This window comes from Bison bison, unplaced genomic scaffold (assembly GCF_000754665.1).
Source record: "Bison bison bison isolate TAMUID 2011002044 unplaced genomic scaffold, Bison_UMD1.0 scf7180017864068, whole genome shotgun sequence".
In the NCBI taxonomy this organism is placed as follows: domain Eukaryota; kingdom Metazoa; phylum Chordata; class Mammalia; order Artiodactyla; family Bovidae; genus Bison; species Bison bison.
The window spans coordinates 1,654,385-1,676,175 of NW_011494640.1; the positions used below are offsets into that span (position 1 = coordinate 1,654,385).

Genomic DNA, 21,791 nt, shown 5'->3' on the forward strand with positions numbered 1-21,791 from the left:
CCTCGTGGGCAGAGCAGGTGGAAGGAGTGGTCTGTGCTTGTCATCCCTCTCTCCAGAGGACTCACCAGCCCAGCTCCTGAGAGTCATTGCCAGGCGGGATGGGGTGTCCCACCCATTCTCCACTCCCCTCCCTCTGGCCTTGGGATCCAAACTTGTCCAGTTTGTAGCCAGGCTTGGGGTGGGGGGCAGTGTGGTAGAATGAGGTGTGACGGCTGGCCCCCAAGCCTAGAACCAGCCATGACCGTAAGGACGAAGCCAGGTCCTGGGCTCCTCAGTCCCAGCTGAGCGTCAGGGTGACAGCACATGACTGGCACTGTTCTACACGTGGGTTTCAGTAGACACGTGGCTCAGTGGAGCAAAGGAACAGAAGCTTCCCCTAATGTCTGCATTTCTACCCGACTCTCTGCTGGTTGAGCCCAGCATCGTGGTGGGCCTCGGGCCTCCATTTTGGGGGACTCGGATAATTCAGAGGTCACCAGGGATGAAGCTCAGTGAAGAGCTTTTGAGGAGCCCAGGACTATGTGACCTAGGGAAGGGAGGCCCTGGGGGGGAAACACAGTGACAGGTTTCAGCTACCTAGGGGGCTGGCACGCTGAGAGGGTGAAACAGGTTCTGGGTGGCCTGAGAGAGAAAACCATAGCCAATGGGTGATGTTTCCAACGTGGTGGGATTTGGGATCCACATCAGGAAGAAGTCCCTATTAGTCAAGCAGGAAATGGGCTGCCTGGAAAGGCACTGAATTGTCACTGGAGGTTGGCAAGCAGAGGCCAGACTGACAGTGGAGTAAATGGAGGGGGTTCTAGCTCCAGGTGGGGACTGGCCTCTGGGAACTGGACTCCACCTAACTTGAGGATTCTAGCACAACAGCAGCCAGAAGAGAATGGGACTGAACTGGCTCAGCCTGACACACCTGCCGGCCTCACTGAGCCGTTTCCCCAACCAAGCACGGAGGAGAGCCTGGCTTGCTTATCTTCACCCCCCAGAGTGAAAGGATTAACTTGCCACTACCCATCAAGTCTCCCTGGCAAGCCAGAATGTCTGGTGTCTTGGCTTTTGATTGAGATTTTGTCAGATCACTACAGACATTTGGCGTAGGCTGATTATCATGCTGAAGATCCAGCTGGTAAGTACAGATGTTTGTGCTTAATAAAAATGGGAGGAAAGTTATGACTTCATAAATGCAATTTGTCTGGAAGATAAAACTAGAGCTTGAGATGATAAAAGGCCATGCTGTGAGAAGTCTGGGGTGGCGGCTTCTAGCCCAGAATGCCGGCCCTAAAACTGTTATAAAACACACAGTCAGCCCCTTGGACTGAACCAGGCAGGCCCCAACACTTAACTTCACCCGGGTAAGTGACAGCTGCCCCATGAAGGCCATGCCCTTTGAGTTGTTTCTTTCTGCATAGCATGGTACACAGCAGGGGTCCCCAAGCTCCAGGATCTAATGCCTGATGATCTGAGGTGGAGCTAATGGAATAACAATAAGAAAGTCAAAGTGAAGTTGCTCAGTCGTGTCCGACTCTTTGCGACCCTGTAGACTGTAGCCTACTAGGCTCCTCTGTCCATGGGATTCTCCAGGCAAGAATACTGGAGTGGGTTGCCATTTCCTTCTCTAGGGAATCTTCCCAACTGAGGGATGGAACCTGGGTCTCCTGCATTGCAGGCAGACGCTTTACCCTCTGAGTCACCAGAGAAACCCAATAATAATAAAGTGCACAATAAATGCAATGCACTTTAATCATCCTGAAACCATTCCCTCCCCACACCCCCATCCATGAGAAAACTGTCTTCCACGAGACCAGTCTCTGGTGCCAAAAAGGCTGGGGACCACTGGATATCACATGTACTTAAATATTCGTTGAGTGAAGTGAGTGAGTGACTAAATGGATACACGCATGGACCTTTAACTGGGAAGGTGTGGTGAAAAACACGGAACTCCAGAATTTTATTCTTATATTGAAGCTTACGGTATCACTGAACTTTTTGGCCCCAAATGAAAAAAAAAAAAAAAAAACCACTACAAATAAAAAAGCATTGGCAGTGGGAGGTGGCAACTTGTTCCCTGGGGACTGAAGCCAAGCAGAAGACGCAGGCAAGTGAGGGGTCTGAGCTGCAGAGGGGTCGCCTGGCCAAAGGTGCCCAGAGAGCAGATGGCCCAAGCTCCCTGAGCAGGGACAACCCCTGGGCAGCTAGAAGTCAACCACATATGGCCTCGTGGGGGTGGAATCCAAGCCACTGGTCCCATGGGCAGATCTCTCACCCCTACCCCGGTCAGGTTCTGCTTTGGAGAAATGAGGTCGGTTTGACAAGACAGCACAGGCAAGGGAATGCAGGCACTAATGGGAAGAAGCTGATGAATACTTACCACTGGCGTCAGGGCACAGAAGGAAAAGCTAGAGGCTGGAGCCAGCCAACTGGGCACTAACTCCACAGCTGTGACTTGCATGTCTTGCAACTGGCGCAAGGATGTGCCATTTAAATGCTCAGGGATATAAGGACATTCAACTTCCAGTCCTCTCCTCAGTCAGGCCCCTACCTGTGTGGCCTCAGCCAAGGCCCCCACTACTTGGTGGCCATGACACAGACTCCCAGCACTCTTTGCGAACACTGCTGCATCATGCAAGGGAGAATTCTTTTTCTAGAAGGGGCAGGAAAGGAAGAGAGGCCCACATGCTTCTCCCACCCCAGGAGCCAGGAAACGTCGTCGCCTGGCGTGCTCCCCACTCTGCAGATGGGCTGGTCATAGCATCCGAGAGGCTGTCATGGTGACGAAGTCCTCGAAGCTGAGCCGAACGCTGCCCTGCACAGCTGTGTCCTTCTCCCGGAAGGCCTCGGTCAGCAACTGCAGCTGGGTGCAGACCTGGATGAAGCGATCCAGCTGCATGGCGGGATTGGCGGAGCGCGGGCAGTAGCGGGAGACCAGGAGCTGGGTGAACTGGGGGCTCAGGTTGTAGCCCATCTGGGACAGAGCTGGAGAGGAGGGGCACACAGAGCAGACACAAAAACCTGCCGTGAGCACTGCCATCCATCAGCCCCACAGAGCACAGCAGTTCAGGGGCCTCGAGGGGACCGGCACCAAGGCGAAAACGGGACAGACGCCCGAGATGGCAGGAGCACAGCAGGAGCTCTGGGTGCTCCCCTGAGCTGGAAGGCCCCCATCGCTTGCTCTCAATGTCTCTACTGTGTTTAGCTAAGGGCCCGCAGGGGCCCAGAGTGACACCAGTCTGTACATGCTCATCTCTGACTTGTCTGTATTACAGACGGAAGCCTGAGCCCCCCTGCTTCAAGCCGACAGACATCAGAGGCAGCTCAGCTGAGGCTATGAGGGCCTGCTCTGGAGTTAAGACAGCCCCTCTGCAAGTAGTTTATTAACCTTGCTAATCCTCTGTCTTACCATCTCTAAAATAGGGATAATACTTACCTTGTAGGTTCTAGTAAGGATTAAAGGAGGTGATCATGCAAAGGACTTGGCATACTGCCTGGTACATAATAAACACTCAGAGTAAGTGTTATTTGCTAAAAGTAATAGAATCACCCCATCTCCCCCAGGTGGGGCTGCAGGGCAGTTCCCAGGCCGCAGCCTCCACGCTGCTCCCCACGTCCCCCATCCCAGCTGGGGTGCTCCCTTCCTCCTCTCCGTATAATCTACCCGCTCAGGCTACTATCTCGGCTCCCCTTTTGCCATGTGGCCCTTGGGCAAGTTTCCTAGACTAAGCCTCAGTTTGCTCATCTGTAAAAGGGTAATAATAAGAGATCCTTCATCTAAGGGTGGGGAATAAGAAACAGTACCTATCACATGCAGAGACAGAATGATGTAACACAGGAGAAAAACTTACTCCAGTGCCTGGCCCTTAGCAAAGACTCAATAAGTACTAGCTTTCCTGTGATGATATCACCCTTACAAATATCCATCACCAGATCATCACCTGGCAACAGGGTAGGTGCTCAAGACAAATCTCTTCCTTTCTCTTCCACCAGGGCACTCCCCTCTCCCCCCGGCCTCCAAGCTCCTCGGTCTGAGTGAAATCCATGGCCAGGGTGATGGGCTGGGTTCTCTGGGGAACGCTTTCTCCCTCTCAGCCAGCAAAGCTCCCTGTCCAGTTCCCATCAACCACACTAACCAACTGTCCTCTAGAGTCAGACCTGGAACCAGACCTGGAGCTGTGACCTCATCATCTTACCCAACTACGTTTAGAGTACTCTGGGAAGGAAACTGCCTTCCAGCAGAGCCAGCAACAGAAGCCATCTTTCTGAGCCCCTCTACAGGGCTCTTTTCATTCTGCATGCTAGAAACTCAAGAGGAAAGAGCCACACAAGCCACACATACCAGCCTTACAGTGCCCTGGGCTGCTGAGTTTCCATCCCCAAGGCTCCCTGCCGGCTGGATCTGTCTGACCCAGGAATTTCATTGTCAGAATCCAGCCCTGCTCATGTCCTTGCCCGGGATTTGGCTCACTGTCCAGCCAGGTCACAGACGGGGTGGGGAGAGGGCCTGTGCTGAGGGCAGCGTTTTGGAGTGCAGTTGGACATGAGGTGGTCAGAAGGCAGAGAGCACCCCCTGCTCTGTCCTAGGGAGTAAAGAGAAAGGTCCACTGTGCCTGTGCACCGAGTCCCCGCCAGGCTCTCACCTTGCTGCAGCTCTGTGTAGCTAATGGAGCCCGAGCAGTCCCGGTCATACTGCTGGAAGAGGTTCTTCCACTGCTGGATGAACTTCCACAGGGCGGAGAAACCGTAGACGTCGATGCGGCCTGACTTGGTCTTGTCAAACATGTCTTGGGGGGAAATGGAAAGAAGGCTTCAAGACTAAGGGCCCAGGGTCCTCAGGTACCACTCAGGCAGCCTGTTCCCCCAGGCTGGGGTAGGAGACTCCACAGAACCACAGGCCCGAGGCCCAGATGCCAGCACCCAAGATGCACCTTCATCAAGCGCTGTACCAGCCCCATCCCTGCCAGAACTGCATCGTCTCCACAGGCTTGGGGGCTGACCCCCTCCCTGCCATCACCCACCAGGACAAGTAGTCCCATCCTGCAGAACGAGAAACCGAGATGGCCTATGACTCAGCCATGTCTAGAACTTGAGGAAAGATCTAAGGAAAAGAGCTCTCAGTTTAAGGGATATCTCATCGTGAACCCAGTTTCCTGCTTGAAATCTTCCCTGGCTGAAACAATTCTCCTCAGAATGGCCTTCCATTTGCCTCCCGTCAGACAGGAGGTGGCTCGACCCCAGCTTGAGCCCATGGGGAAGGGCTAGGACTCACTTATCATCATAAGGCACGTCTCGTCATTGAACGAGGACCAGTTGGAGTTGACCAGGGCCTGCTTCAGCTCCTTGATGGAGATGTAGCCACTGTGATCAGAGTCCACTGACTGGAACCAGGAGTAAGCCTCGGGATCCACATTGGGAGGGACGCCACCTGCAGGAAGGGGTGCCAACCAGGACAGTCAGATGCAGGACTCAAGACCAATCCGCAGAAATGCTGGGAAGGGCCAGCCTCGGCACCTCCCTGGCTACAGGTTTTCCCTTCTCTGAAAGCCTTACAGGTCTGTCTGCCCCCTCCCTGTCTTCCATCAAGACAACATCCTTCCTCTAATGGAAGAGGACCTTCTGTGTAAATGCATTGAATTCTACTCCACAAATCCTTCAGGCTTTTCCTATAGTGCTCCAGCCACTCTTCTATTTGATTTTAAGTTTCTAAGAAACAGGGACTCATCTGTCAGATTAAGAATCTTCTGAGAAGGTGGACCCAAAACTGTTTGCTGAGCACCTAACATGCATGTCCCAGAGACAAGCATCTTGAGCATCAGGCAGCAGGGAGTTCTCTGTGGTGGGAACCAGGTCTGGTCCATCTCTGACTGCCCTGGCACCATGAGGGCAGGTGTATCCTATCCGGACCTACCAGAGTGTGGGTGGCCGCTGTTCCTCCCTCCCCATGGCCTCCAGAGGTCCTCATCTGTGAACCTCCCCGCGGACATCTCCGACACCTCATCCCACACATCCCAAAGAGCAGCCCAAAGCTGGCAGTTCCACACACAGCTATCAACTCTTCCCTGTTCCTACTGCACCTGCCCTGATTCAGACCCCTCTCACCTGACTGTGAAACCGAATCCCCCATATGGCAACTCTCCACCACCCAGCACTTGTAGCTGAGCAACCTTTGTAAAACCCCACTCTGTTCTCACCAGTTTCCCCCTCCTCAACTCAAAACTCCTCCGAGGCGCCTCACTGCCTACAATGAAGCCCAGCGCCCCTAAAACAGCATTCCAGTCTCCCCACCACGTGGTCCACCCCGTCTACCTGTCAGTCTGTCTCCCCACCCTGTTGTGCCAGCCTAGCTGCAGTAAGGCCCTTGCTCCTCCCCAGAGCTGCCCAGCCCCTCCGCGGAGCCCTGACACGCTGGGTTCTCTCTGCTTCGCGTCCCCTTCTCCCTCATCTCTTTGCATCCGTTTCCCATCCACACTTCAAAACTCAAAAGAAGATGCTGCTCCTTCCATAAAGCCTTTCTTCTTCTTCCATTCCTGGACGAACCTTCTTCCTCTCTCCTTTGTACCCCTTCACCCTATAGCCCTGATCACTCTTCTGTGTACATGTTTTTCCCAACTTCTTCCAGGTTATACTTGGAGCAGCTTGTGGGCAGGATCCAAGCCTAACTCATCTCTGAATCCCCAGGGGCTCGGTAGGACACAGAAGAGGGAGGTGCTCAGCCCCTGCCAGAGGCGGCTCCTGGTCAAGCCTCAGCTCTCCCGGGTGCGGCCTCGGCTAAGCTCTTAACGTTCTCTGTGTTTCGGTTTCTTATCTGTGAAATGAGGACACAACAGCATCTACTTCATAAGGTTACTGTGACGATATAATGAATCCACGAAAGCCCTTGGATCAGCACCTGGCACCGTCTAAGTCCTGTGTAACTGCTGATTATTAGTGTTGCTGTCGGCGTTCAAACGGCTTTGGGTGTCTGCGAGCTTTGTGCGTATGTCAGAAGATGCAAGAAAGGATCATTCATTTGGAAAGGAGACTGCAGGGTGGGCTAGGGGTGAGGGGAGAGGGTGGCAGATGAAAGCGGAGAAGCACAGAAGACTGTCTTGGGAAAAAGCCAGAGTACTGGTAACCCTGCTGAGTTGACTGGCCCCAAAAAGGGCTCGTTGGCACAAGGCGGTATCAGAGACTGCACAGAAACCCCCGCCCAGGCCCCAAGGCGAGGCTGGAAGGAAAGATTGGCCTGACTGAGGGACTAGGCTGCCCTCCTCGGGTGGGAAATCCCGACAGGCCCCACCCTCTTTCCTAAAAAAACAGCTGCTGTGCCAGATGCGGAGGAGGCCATAGGCAGGGGCAAAGAGTCTCTGGAACACACGGTCTCTGCAATCAGCAGAGAAGAGCTCAGCCTCTGGAAGCAAAGAGCTCTGATCCTTACTAGCTTGTGTGACTTTAGAGAAACCATTCCATTCTCTCAGTACTAATTCCTCCATTTCTAAATTGGACCTACTTCCCAGGGTTTCTCTGATGACTAAGTGACATAATGGCAAAAGAAAATTTTTGCAATGGGCCTGGAATGTGTGCAGTCAAATTTTCACAGAGGAAGGGCTTTTAAAATTGGGTCTGAAAGGGTGACCAAAGAGTTGCAATGGGGAAAAGAAAAGCCATGTGGCAAAGGCACAGAGTGTGTTCAGAGCACTCCACGGGGTCTTGGGTTGGTGGGAGGGAGGGGTAATGGCAGGTGAGGAGCTGGAGAGGCCCTTTGGGAGTCGAGTGCCCCTAGGATCTCCCCTGTGGGCAGTGCGGGCAACGTTAAGGGCCAAACCTCTCTGGCAGAGCATGGTGCTCAACTTTTAGACTCTGGATTCAGCAGGGCTAAGGCAGGCCCTCCAGTGCATGTGATATAAGGATCATGCTTCAAGAAGCACTGCTCCAGGGGTTCACAGGCGGCACTGCGGGGGACAGGATGGTGGTTCATGAGACAGGCAGCTGCAGAGGGTGAGCAGTTAATAGTCTGAAGCACATTTCTCCTCTCCTCTGCAGCCCCAGAAAGTATCTCTGGCCTCAGGCCCTGGAGGAGTGAGCTTCACAGCCAGGGGTTCCATTCCCCTGCTGAGACCTCATGCAGGCTCAGAAACAAAATTTTAGGAGGAGGAAATCCACCAGGAAGCTGCTGAGCTGAAAGCAAATAGCCAGCAGCTCCAGCTCTGACAAGATAAATGCCACTGGCTCCCAGTGTTTAGAGCCCCCAAGGTCCGAGCCTCTCCCTCGGCCACCTGCCGCTCTGTATACTAAGACGCTGCAGTTTCCCTGCAGCATTGCTCCCCGGAGGCCCTTCAGGTGCAGCAGAGTGGCTCCAGGCTGCCTCACTGCCAGAGCGGGCTCCTCGGAACAAGGATGCTGTGAACAGGCTCACTGGATGAGTTTGGGAGGGCGCAGGGGTCTGGGCACTCACCTTTCCTGACAGCCGGTCTGAGACCACTCAGGAGTCTTCACTGAGCCTGAAGCCCCCACCTAAGCTTCTCCACATCCACTGAGTTGCCAAGCCCCCTCCCCAGGCCCCATTTGTCCAGCAGCTCACCTTTACTGCCTCTGCTCTTTATCCTTCCCCATCTCATCTCATCACCCCCCGCCTGTCTTGGCATCCTGCAGTGGGACAGCCCTTGTCACGTCTGCTGTCACAGTAAATGCTCAATACCTCTTTGCTGAGAATGTTCCAGAACAAGCCCTCTAACAGAACACTGTTTAGTAAGCCCCTCCATGTGCCAGACACTGTGCCCAGTGTTTACCTGCAACTTCTCACTTAATCCTTATTAACGATCCTGTGAAGCAGTGATACTTACCCATTTTACAGATGTGGCTACTGAGGCTTAAAGAGATGAAGTAATGTGGTCAGATCAGTAAGTGATCTTATCTCAAAAGCCCAAGCTTTCAGCAATTAGGCTACCGTGCCTTTCTGCGTATAAGCAGTCAGCCTCCCTTACACAGAAAAGGGGTTCCTTCCCACAGCAGATGGTACTGCTGTCTCCAATGACTGGCTAATCTACTCCTTCCCCCACTTCTGGCAAGAGCATGGTACATCCTCTCCACTGCCCAGGGGCTGCAGAGCCCCCTCTAATGAGAGAAAGATCCACTCCCATCCTACTGATGTCAGGCTTGAACCAGGGGATGTGATAAACCTGAGTGGAAGAGATATAACGTCCTTCAGAGCAGAAGCTTTAGGAGGCACTGTGCATTCCTCCTAGCTCTCCTGCTCTTTTCGCCTGTCACAGAAACAGCATACCCCAAACGGGGGCTGCGCCTCCAGCCGAGATCCTGGAAAGAAAAGACACGTGGAGCAGAACCTCAGCAGCCAAGCCTGCAGCTGTCGACGTGTAAGCAAGAGTAAATAAGTGTGAGCGAGGAACAGAAATAAACGTTTGTTGCTGTAAGCCAGAGATTTCAGAATTGTTGTCACCACAGCAAAGCTAATTAACAGACTTCTCATTCTGCTAATGCAAGCAAAGCTAGAGACAAGATGCTTAGAAGCCAGAAAGCAGGCTGCCTGTGCATTCACAAGAAGGGCATACAGGGCCCTGGATAACTCGGAACAAGGCTCAAGGCAGCTGGAGTCCAAGACCCCTACTTACCTGGAGGAGGTGGCCCCTGTCCATAAGGTCCGGCACCGAAGGAATTTGGAGGTGGTGTACCATAGGGGCCCCCTGGGGCTGCGCCACCATAGGGTCCTCCTGGAGTTCCAGAAGGGAGCCCCCCAGGGTGGGGGTGTCCATAGGGTCCTCCACCAGCTGGTGGTCCGTAAGGCCCTCCAGGGGCAGGACCTCCTCCATATCCGCCACCAGGGGGTACCCCGCTCCCATACTGCCCTCCACCGTGGGGGGGTCCGGGGTAGTAGCTACCCGGAGGGGCTCCGGGTGCTTGTCCCCCAGCTCCTGGGCAGCCCTGCAAGAAGAGAAGACATCGGTCAGAAGGACAGGGCCAGAAACTAGCCACGGCACTGCAGGCTACAGTTACAAAGCCCTGCCATGGCCTTTCTTTTAACTGATCCTACAGGCTGGGCTGGACTCATGATCCCATGGTTCAGATGGGGAACCTGCGGCGTCCAGAAGACATTCAGCTTACCCAGTCACACTGCCCATGACCTGCAGAGGCAGGGCTGGAAACCTGCTCTCCTGGCTGCCCTGGAAACCTGCCCTTCCCTGCCCACTAAGGGGCTCCACAAGGGCTGGTATCCTGACTGGTTTGCCACTTTATCCCCACCCCCAGGGCAGAATGGATGCTCCGTGAGTATTGACTGTATCAGTGAGCAGGCAAATGAATCAAACTGAATTCAAAATCCACACTCCATGGTACCCCCACCTCTACTTGCAGAATTCCCAGCCAAACGCGATCTCCAGTAATGCCCCTGACCCTCCCAGTCACCAATGGTGCACGGTGCATGGGTTCACCCAGAGCACGTCTTCCTTACTGGACTCTAGCTCATGATGCAAAAACATTTCCCCGGACTCACCCACGGCTCTGTGAGACAGGCAGGCAAGACCCTATTCCTAAAGCAATACAGGACAACGGCTAGGAGTGAAAAAGACCAGTTCAAGTTGGGGTTCTGCCATTTCCTAACTGGTCCAATGACTTAGCCTCTCTAAACCTCAATATTCTTTGCTTTTAAAGTGCCGGCCTACCAATTAGTATGAGAATGAAATGAGGCCTATCACGTGAAGAGTTCTGACAGAGACCCTAGTACAAAGCACTCAATACACATTAACTATTAGTATTAGCGCTCCCCTATGGAGAAGGAAACTCAAGTCCAGAAAAATCACACAAAACCGCGTGGAAGGGCTGGGGCCAGAATGCAGGTTTCCTGGCTGCTAAGCCCGGGCCATGGGTACAGTAGAGCCTGCATGGGAGCACTCCCGCTCTTGTTCGTGTCCCTACGCCACTAGCCAGGGATCCCTGAGACTCAGAGCGTTAGGCTCCATCTCCCTAACAGGCCGGCCAAAGGCCGAGTGGAGGCTGGCCAAAGGCCGAGTGGAGGACAGCCAAAGGCTGAGTGGAGGACAGCCAAGGCCTCGGCAGGTGGGCTGAGGTCAAGGGCACAGAGGGCAACTGGGCCTAGCTCCAAAAATTGAGGATGCTGCCATCCAGACAAGTCCTAGACCAACCGCCAGTGTGAACTTGGACTTTCTCTTTTAATTGTGTTTGATGGCTTCCTGGACACTTACCTTCAAGGCCAAGGCCAAATTCACACTTGATCTAAAGAGGGACTGCCTGCTCAAGGAAGAGAAGCTTCTTGAGGGAGGGTGGGTGGCAGGTCCTTCCCCACTCAGCATCGTGGACGCTCTTCTGCCCTGGAAGCTGCCCAGAGCTCATGGCAAGCCTCCTTCACAGATAATGAAGCCACAGGCCAATCTCAGTTCCATACTCTGCTCCCGTCAGCTGACTCCATGACCATGTGCCAGTGGCTTAATCTCTCTAAGCCTGTTCTCTCACAAGCAAAATACATAATAATCCCTTCCTCACTGAATTGTTCTGCAGATTACAAGAAATGTATACAGCTTTTGTTAAATTTTAGCTAAAGAACCTTTGGATAAATACAAATCCAAAAACTCACAAGAGAAAGCTGCTGTGGTTGGAGGTGGCGATTCTGGAGCCTCAATGAGGCAGGCTCGCAAGCCCTCCCTCGCAAGCTTGTGAGTGAGCCCCTGCAGAACCCTCCCAGTGATTCAAAAGGCAGTTTGAAAAGCACTAATACAAGACAAACAGTTCTTACAACAGTGTCTGGCATAAATCATAGTTGCTATTGTTATATTAATTATTATTATTACTATCAGCAAAGCCCTGAACCAGGTAAACTCTGGCGTGGGAGGCGGGGGGGGGAGGCAGGGGGTGCAGGGGGCGCAGTGCAGTATATAAAGGAGAGGGAAATGTTCGAAGGAGCACGGAAACACTCTCTGTAACATTTAACAAAGCAGCATAAGGAAAGAGCTGTTTAAAACGGACACATGAGCCAGGTGCCATGGGACCAACAAAGAATAAAAGAAGGGGGATTTCCCTAGTGGTCCAGAGCTTTAGAATCTGCCTGCCAATACAAGGGACCCAGCTTCGATCCCTGGTCCTGGAAGATTCCACGTGCCTCAGGGCAACTAAGCCTGTGCAGCACAACTACTGAAGCCCGTGCGTCCTTGAGCTTGTGTTCTGCAAAAGAAGCCGCCTCAGTGGGGAACCTGCGCACCTCGAGGAAGAGTAGCTCCCATTATCCACAACTAGAGAAAGCCCACGTGTAGCTACAAACACCTAGCACAACCAAAAATAAACAGATAAATTTTTAAAAGATTTCCAATGGAGTTGGAGAGATGCACAGGGAACCTCTTCAATCCATTCCCTCCAGTTCACAGACAAGAAACTAAGGCCAGGTGAGGGGAAGGGACTGGTTCAAGAAACACTGATGTGGAGGAGCACGAACCTCCTCCAAGAAAGACAAGACCACTCCTTGTTGACACCCTAGCCCAATGACTCCCACTACCTCCTGCGACAGTGCTCTTTCCTTAAGCAATAGGGCACAGGATTCCAGGGTAGGCTAGAAGAGGGGAAAGGACTCTACAGAGGCTGTGCAAACCAAAGAACAGGCTGGACAAGAAGCCAGGGTGTCGCTGCTCCCAAGAACTCCTGTGAGCAAAGCCGTAAACTGTTCCTGGCTGAGGACACCTGAGGCATAGTCCTTACAATCAAGCGAGGGCTGTCTCAGCAGGGCTTCTGACCTGGTGCTATCACAATCCAGGGGGCTGATGGCAACTAAACTCTTTCCTTTCTGCCCTGCATTAAAGCCCTCAGGTGTACAGTTTACAAAGCACTTTCACATACACACATAAACACTACTGGCAAAATCCCACCAACAATCCTTTAACAGAAAAAAAGGACGGTGTTAGAAGGCCTATTTTCAGAAACTGAGGGGGACAACTGTTAAAAGACTTCATTCACTCAGAGCAGTAATGTTGTGTTAGCTTGTGCTAGACAAAACAGGGCCTGGCCTTGCGGAGCACGGGGTAACTGTGATACAATCCAATCAATGACATCAGAAAAATCGACTTAAATGCTATTCAGAGGCATGAGTAGAGGAATTGGTTCCATTTGTCAAACGATAAATAAGCAATCAAAGGAACACATGCAGGCAGGGGCTCAAGGAAGGCTTCCTGGAGGAGGCAGTCTGGCGCACAGGAACCCTCCAAAAGGAAACTGGACATCCCAGACAGAAGCGAGAAGAAAGACAAAGGCACAGGCCTGAGGGCGAGCGTGGAGTGGCCAGGGAGCGGGCTAACAGCCAGAGGCAGGGCCAAGAAGGCAGCGTGAACTCAGAAAGGCAGGCTCTTTCCGTGCTCCTCGTCCCAGCACCTGTCCTGCTGCATTTCGGTAGCTGGTGCGGGGCCGCATCTTAGAAGAATTTCTCTCTGTCACACAACAGTGAGCTCCCTGGGGGCACACACTGGGCCTCATTCATCACAGCACCCCAGTGTCCAGCACAGTGCCTGGCACCCACCGGCAAGCCTCCGTAAAAACGTGAACAAAAGAATATCACTCAGAAGATGTGGAGCTTTATGCCAGGGGAAACGGAGTGCCATAGGAGGGTTTCCAACAGGGAAGAAACGTGATCAGAGCCTTGTTTAGAGAACTAAGCAGCAGAGGGTGTGGAGGATGAGCTTGCGGGGGAGGAAGCAGCCAAGGTGCCGGACAAGCAGAACCTGAACCAGACAGCAGGCTCAGAACAGGATGGATTCTGCAGCTATTTCAGAGATAGACTAGACATGACTTGGCAACTAATTAGATTAGGGAAGCGATGGAAGGAGGAGTGAAGAAGGGGAAGTGTTTAGGATGACTCAGGTTTCTGGTCTGCACCATAAGATGAAGAAAGTAAAACCACCAGAATCCAGGCTGGCGAAGACGGTTCCCAGGGTCACTGAGTTATTAGTAAAGGTCAGAACCAGAAATGAAACAGGAGTGAGAGTCCTTGACTCCACGTTCTTTTATACTACTCCATGCTACTTGCCAGCCCCTTTAAGAGGTTTTTCCAAGAGCATTTCATGCTGATAATAAACGTGAGATTAAAAAAAAAAAGAAAAAAAAGACAGGAAAAGTTCAGTAACCACGGCTTCCAAAACATTACAGAAAACTAACCCTTTGTTGTTATTATTATTTTTCAGTTGCTAAGTCATGTCCAACTCTTTGTGACCCCACGGACTGCAGTGCACCAGGCCTCCCTGTCCTTCACTGTCCCCTGGAGCTTGCTCAAACTCATGTCCATTGAATCCTCTGTTGCCCCCTTTTCCTCCTGCCCTCAATCTTTCCCAGCATCAAGGTCTTTTCCAAACTAATCCTATCTCTTTACTGACTGTAAGTAAAATACATTTGATAAGTTTGTATGGGGGCAGGGAGCAATTAACATTTTATTAAGGCTCTCACTGATCCTCTGTCCTATGAGGTAAGGGCTATGATCCCTATTTCACAGATGAGAAAATTAAGGACCAGAAAGTTTAATCACGTGCCTGGGAGGGCACAGCTAGAAATAGTGAAATTTAAAACAGGATCTGCATGACTCCACCCACTCGACCCTCTTCTTTTTTTTTTTTTTTTAAATTTTTTTAAATTAATTTTATTTTATTTTTAAACTTTACATAATTGTATTAGTTTTGCCAAACTAATTAGACCCTCTTCTAAGTAAGTGTTCACGATAAATGGGTGAGAGTCTACCACACGCCAGTGGCAGGGACTGTCCAAAATATATGTGTCAAATATAACAGGTCTCTACAGTGGGCAGGGTTGAAGGGGGAAAGGTTGGATTAGGTGATCTTTCAGAGGCTTCAAGCCCAGAAATCAGGGAGACTCAGAAGAATTTTATCCTGTTTTCACTCCAGCACTTAGACCCAATTCAAGAGCCACAGTATTCTAAGAGACCTCAGAGCCCTTCTGGTCCAACCTTTCAATCAATGATGGAATCTCTGTAGCACCATCTGGAATCTCTGCTTACATTCCTGCAAGTGGTGGGGAGCTCGTACATGCAAAGTCACTTCAGTTGTGTTCGACTCTTCATGACCCTATGGACTGTAACATGCCAGGCTCCTCTGGCCATGCGATTCTCCAGGCAAGGATACTGGAGTGAGTTGCCATGCCCTCCTCCAGGGGATCTTCTCAATCCAGGGATCAAACCCACGTCTCCTGCATCACAGGCAGATTCTTTACCATTGAGTCATCAAAGAAGCCCCAGTGGGGAGCTCACCCCCTCTTAAATAACCCACACAGAAAGTCCTACACTTTGCTTTGGCTTTGAGAGCTCATTCTTCTACCCTGAAGATGCTAGTAAAGCTCAGAGGTGTCAAACGTTGTCCATGCTGAAGCTGACGAGGAAGAGTCAGCTGTGTTGCAAAGACAAGCCTGTGCTCTGGAGCTACCCCCAGCCTGCTGCAGGAGGCTAGAGCCCATTCTAAGGGGTTAAACAGTCACAAGATTACAGAAGGAGTGGTTTGGGCATTCACCAGCAGAACGTCCTAAAATATTTAAAGGCTAGAAGCCTGCAGCCAATAAACAGCGAGCCAAGAATTGTCCCAAGACTTCAATTACCACCTCTGTGCTGACACTCTAAAATCTTTCTCTCCAGCTTCATCTCTTGTGAGCTGCAGACCTTCCTATCCAACAGCCTCCTGACGTTCCATCCAAATCTGCTCCTCCCTGTGTGCCCATGGCAGTGAAGGGACATGCTGGTGCACCCCCTGAGGCCTCCTCTTTCTTCTCTGTCCCTCAATTAGGTGCCAAGTTTCCTCACTTCTGCCTCCCAGCTCCATGTTCACCAGGCCACTGTTCTCTCACCTAGATAACTTTTTTTCTGGACAGGAAAGTAGGATTTATTGGTGGGCGTGAATAAGGAGGGGTCAGCGCCAAGGCTCTCATGAATGCAGGGCACATCACCTGTCCAGAGGACCACGATTAGGGATGTATCTGACCCCACAGCCATCTGGGTGAGCCACTTTTCTGCCACTATGTTTTCAAATTTGTCCTCATTAAACTTAAGTAAATGCCCACTTCTTGGGGATGGGGACCTTCTGGTGGCCAGAGAACTTGAACTTGGCCCTGCAGAGGGCTTCAATCACATGCTCCTTGTTCTACGGCTTGGTGCGGATGGACAGTATGACTTGGCCAGTGTACCTGGCCACTCTCCCCTGGCGCTTTCTAAAGGCACTGCACATAACCTGCTTGGAGTCTAGATTAGGGACAGCATGCCAGTCAAGAATGTCCACTGGAAAAGGCTGTCTCCAAGGTCCCTTACGGCAACAGGCTGTATATACCTCAGAGGAGGCTGCTGTTTGCAGCCACGGCACACTGGGCCCCCACAGTGGAAAGAGCACAGTTGGCTTAATCTGCTGCAAATCATCTAGATTACTTCAATAGCTTTGAAACTGGTCTCCCTGCTTCAACCCATCCTGACAGTGCCCCCCGGGAACAGCTTCAAAACACAAATGGGATAAAACTCTTTAGGAGATCCCTCACAAGTCCACCCTCCTCAAAAAGGAACATAAGGCCCTTTAAGATCTAGTCCTTGCTTAGCTTTCTGGTCTCATTTCTTACCATTTCCCCCTCTTCTTCATTTCCCCCTCTTCTTCACTACAACTAGACTGATCTCCTTACATTCTTCCACAATACTGGGCTCTTGCTTCCTGGTCTTTGTGAACACTATTCTCTCCACAGGAATACTTTCTTCATGCAGCCAACTCCTACCGGATATTCGGTTTTTGGCTTAAACGTCATCTCCTTTAAGAAGCCTTCCTTCCCTCAAGACTGAGTTAGGGACCTCTCCTGTGCAGGCCTGATTCTTACTCCCATTTAATACTCATCACACTGATTCTACAATCTACGTGTCTGAATCACTCTTCCACCTGAGTATTTACTACATGCCAAAACACTGTATCACTCACTTAACGTGGATTATCTCATTTAATTTTTACAGTAACTCTTGAGGTAGGTATGCCTATGATCCCATTTATAAAAAGGGGAATATCAAGCCTCAGACTTTGGTGGGAAATTTCTGCAAGGAAATGGCAGTGGAGGGGTTTCAAGCCAAATCTCTCTGGTCTCAGAGACCAAGCTCTTATGCGCTGAAATCCATTAGGCTGGCTCCCTGACACGACCAAAGGGTACTTGAGTTTTACTTCTCCAACACGCAGTCCATGCTTGAGGACCCCCCAGGCAGGAGGCAGTGGAAAGTTACAGGAATTCTGATTCCTAACAGGAGGCTGGAATCCTCCAGGGCTACATACTGGGTGGAGGACAGGCAGTACTAATTTTTTGGATGCTTTCAAACAACTCACTTCCTTTCTTGCAACACTGTGGACCAGGAGTTGGATAGGAGGAACAAAGGTATGGTGAGGGAAAAGCATTTCTTCTTCTACTTGAGGCACACTTCTCTCTGTGCTCCTCCTCACTGTCTCACTGAGCATAAGGCCAGGCAGCACGGCATGTAACCGCGATCACAGCAGCAAGGGGGCTCCCGCCACACGCTAGCACACACTGCACGTTAGCAATGCACCAAGTGCCCACAGGCTTCACCATATTTCATCCTCTTTTCAGGCCTATGAAATGTTATTCCTCCCTCTTTACAAGTAAGGAAACTGAGACCCAGAGTCCTTAGATGATTTGTCCAAAGGGGTATAAATATTAAATAGCAGAATTAGGATTCTAGCCCAATTCGGTCTAACCTGGAAGTTCAGGCCCCTAATTTCTATGTCACTGCTTCTAGGATGCATACCAATGATCTCCAAAAGCTTATTAAAATGCAGACGCTTGGGCCTTTTTTGGGTACAGAACAGGTCTGAGGTGGAAATCTAAACCGTGCTTTTTTAACAAGCTCCTAGGGGATTCTGATGCAGGCCACCCACCAAGAAACAATGCACCACGGCCATGTTTTCCCAAACTATATTCCTCAGGAATAATACTAGTGTCACCAAAAAAATGACCAGACTCAAAACAGGGGAGGGGGAGTTTCCCATGCTTAAGTAAGTTTAAGAAACATGTTGATGTATGGCAAAACCAATACAATATTGTAATTAGCCTCTGCTGCTGCTGCTAAGTCGCTTCAGTTGTGTCCGACCCTGTGCGACCCCATAGACGGAAGCCCACCAGGCTCCCCCGTCCCTGGGATTCTCCAGGCAAGAACACTGGAGTGGGTTGCCATTTCCTTCTCCTATACATGACAGTGAAAAGTGAAAGTGAAGTCACTCAGTTGTGTCCGACTCTTCACGACTCCATGGACTGCAGCCTACCAGGCTCCTCCATCCATGGGATTTTCCAGGCAAGAGTACTGGAGTGGGGTGCCATTGCCTTCTCCAAATTAGCCTCTAATTAAAATTTAAAAAAAAAAGAAACACTGCATACTCTGTCCCTCTCTGGCAAATATACAATGTTTATTAACAAATTAAGAATTCTGAGACGCTTTGTGATGAAACACGTACTATATTTAACAGAGTATTTCCCAAACTTATTTATCCATACCCCCTTATTAGCAATACGTATTAACATCTCACAAGCCTCACCAAATGGAACCGAGCTTGGTTATACTTCCTCCTAACCTCAGCCCCAGCGGGCCTCTCTTTCCTACCTCTGCTAAGTATGCAACAAAAGTTCTAAGTTCTAGCACAGATGCTCCCTCACTTGCTATGTGCAACCATGGGCAAGCCACTTAACCTCTTTGGGCTCTTTCCGGAGTTATAAGTTGAATCAATTATTCCTGCAAGCCTGCTTACAGTGCCTTCACGATTGAGAATATGGATGTCCAAATACTGTGTACAGGGCTGCACTGCCTAAGAGGGCTCTTGCCACATCTGTTGGTATGTGGTTACACACAGCGCTTAGTAATAGCCCATGTGACCGTTTGCCAATTTTTCCTGCATGGGTTTTATCTCCTAAATTAGTGTGATCTTGGGCAACTCAGGAACCCTCTCTGAGCTTCAGTTTCCTCCTTTTAAAATGAAGGAACTTGGTACTTCTCAGGTGGCCCACCAGTTAGGACTCTGCACTCCCAACGCAGGGGGTCCAGGTTCCATCCTTGGTCGGGGAACTTGATCCCACATGCGGGAACTAAGACCTGAGGCAGCCAAATAAATGACATTTAAAAGTAAATTAATAAAACGAAGGAACTCTTTTGAGGGCTCTTCCAGCACTGACCTAGGAATCTAGGAAAAATCAAAATACTAAAAGGTAACACCCGTTACACTCTTAGTTGTACCAAAGGTTTTACGAGCATCACTTCATTATTCTTCATAACAGCTCTATGAAATAGACTCTATTATGTGGCCCTATTTTACCGAGGAGGAAACTTCAACTCAGAAAGGCAAAAGTACCTTGTTTAAGGGCTCTAAACTAAGTGATGGAGCCAAGATGTGAACCTTCCTCTGACACCAAACTGCACTTGATCACTCAACCATTCTGTCATTCAACAACGTATTCTGGCCACAGAATCACTTTGCTGTGGCGTTCTTGGCTGGATCAAGGTGCGCTGGGGAAGAGGCATTTGCTGACAGCTCCGGGTTCTGCTGCCTAACGACTTCAAATAAATTCCATGTCTTCTTGGGTTTTACTTTTTCTATGTGTGAAACGAAGGTACTGGACTAAATCAGTGGCCAGACAAGCTCACTTGGGCAGTCTGCTAAAACCACAGATTCTCCTGATTGTTCAGATGCAGTACGTCAGAGGTGTATTTTTATCGACTCCCCAAAAGATACCGACAGAACCAGTGCTCTAAACGTTCTGCTGGCGTTGATGACCCCGTTTGCGGGCCCCAGTGGAGTCCTGGGAGAGTTGTGGGGCCCATGCCAAGCGCAGTGTGATTCTGGGGTTCAAGAGCCCCAAATCTTCCCATGCACAACGTCAAAGGGGGCGCGACACGACCTCCCAGACGTGCATGCCTACGTGACGTAAGCCAGGCGCGACCGACCATCCCTTTTCCCTTCGCTCCTGCGCAACCTCGCGGAAGACAACCTCAGCTTGGGAAAGGCGCGGAGGAGGCGGGGAGAAAGCGAAGCAGGGGGTTTCGGGCAGGACTTAGCGAGGGCCCTACTTGAATTCACCCGCCCCTCACACTCACCTGCCCGTAAGGATAGCTGGCCATGGCGACTCTGACGTCACACGTCCGCGAGGGGCGGAGCTTCCAGGAGTCAACCCTGCCTTCTCTTGGGCTTGGGGGCGGGCACTATTCTGATTGGATGTATGAGACTGTCCATCCTGGACGCATGGGTCGACGGAACTGACGCTCTAGGGCGGAGGTTTGGTGCCTCCTAGAGAGAGGCCAAAGGAGCTAAGGGTCAGGAGACCGATTCCGGAAAACTTAATTGCTGTGCTGGCGCAGCTCTTCCTCCCTTTCTTGCTCTAGAGTAGGTCCCGGGGCTGGTCGGCCTGGGTATTTAGAGAGAAACTTGGGTAGGGTGTTGCAGTGGTGGCCATATTTTAACCTGGCAGAAAGGGCGCGTGAAAGTGGCGTAGTTGCTGTCCTCAGCCCAGGTTTCCACCAGGGGAAGGCCCAGGCGGTTACCCTGATAACGGGGTACAGAGGCATCCTGGGAAGGACAGAGGCTAGGGCTAGAAGTACTTCGTTCTAACTTCAGGACACCATATGTCAGTAACTTTGGAGTTGGATCTACAGTATTTGGACAGGAAAATATCAAGTCATCAGAATGGGAGGGAAATTGGATCGTCTAGGGTCTCTTCGCGGAGAAGGCAATGGCATCCCACTCCAGTACTCTTGCCTGAAAAATCCATGGACGGAGGAGCCTGGTAGGCTGCAGTCCATGGGGTCGCTGGGAGTCGGACACGACTGAGCGACTTCACTTTGACTTTTCACTTTCATGCATTGGAGAAGGAAATGGCAGCCCGCTCCAGTGTTCTTCCCTTGAGAATCCCAGGGACAGGGGAGCCTGGTGGGCTGCCATCGATGGGGTCGCACAGAGTCGGACACGACTGAAGCGACTTAGCAGCAGCAGCAGCAGCAGGGTCTCTTGGGGCTTTACTTTCGCCACCAGACACATCCACAGCTGAGCCTTGTTTCTACTTTGGCCCAGCCTTTCCATTCGTTCAGGCTCTCCTGGTGGCTTAAAGGGTTGAGAATCTGCCTGCAATGCAGGAGACACGGGTTCAACCCCTGGGTAAGGAAATGTCTACCCATTCCAGTATTCTTGCCTGGAGAATCCCATGGACAGAGGAGCCTGGTGGGCTACAGTCCTTAGGGTTGCGAAGAGTCCAATAGGACTGAGCAACACTTTCTTTAATTTCTTCTGGAGTTATTTCTCCTCTCTTCCCCAGTAGGATACTGGACATCTATCTGCCTGGGGGCTTATCTTTTGGTATCCTATCTTTTTGCTTTTTCATACTGTTCATGGAGTTCTTGAGGCAGAAATACTGAAGTGATTGCCATTCCCTTCTCCAGTCGACCATGTTTTGTCAGAACGCTCCACTGTGACCCGTCTGTTTTGGATGGCCCTGCATGGTATGGCTTATAGTTTCATTGAGTTACAAAAGGCTGACTTGTTTCATAAATGGAGAACTAGGTCCAGTGACCTGCCCTAGTTCACTATGGCTTACGGGCAGAGTGTAGCCTAGAACTGGGGTCAGTGGATGCCCCAGGTTTCATCAGGAAAGTGTTGAGGACTGATCCCCAATGTAAGTAAAATCCTGGTTATTAAGAGATGTCAACTACAAATTGGCTCTTGCCAAGAGCTTTTGCCAGTGACTGAACTGCACCAACAAGGGCCCTTGCCTTCTGCCTGTGCTGCTGCAGCTGCTGACCTTCAACACTCCCC

At 51.1% G+C, this 21,791-nt stretch overlaps 1 protein-coding gene across 1 annotated transcript; it reads right to left on the reverse strand.

Annotated features, from left to right (window-relative positions):
• Window positions 1–1,916: 1,916 nt before the first annotated feature.
• Window positions 1,917–20,159, reverse strand: PEF1 (penta-EF-hand domain containing 1). The gene is made up of 5 exons (XM_010836892.1): window positions 20,084–20,159; window positions 9,597–9,906; window positions 5,258–5,413; window positions 4,629–4,772; window positions 1,917–2,970 (listed from the first exon to the last, which is right to left on the reverse strand). The coding sequence occupies exons 1-5, from the start codon at window positions 20,105–20,107 to the stop codon at window positions 2,741–2,743; spliced, it is 864 nt and encodes a 287-aa protein (XP_010835194.1). The 5' UTR covers window positions 20,108–20,159; the 3' UTR covers window positions 1,917–2,740.
• Between the last annotated feature and the right edge of the window lie 1,632 nt (window positions 20,160–21,791).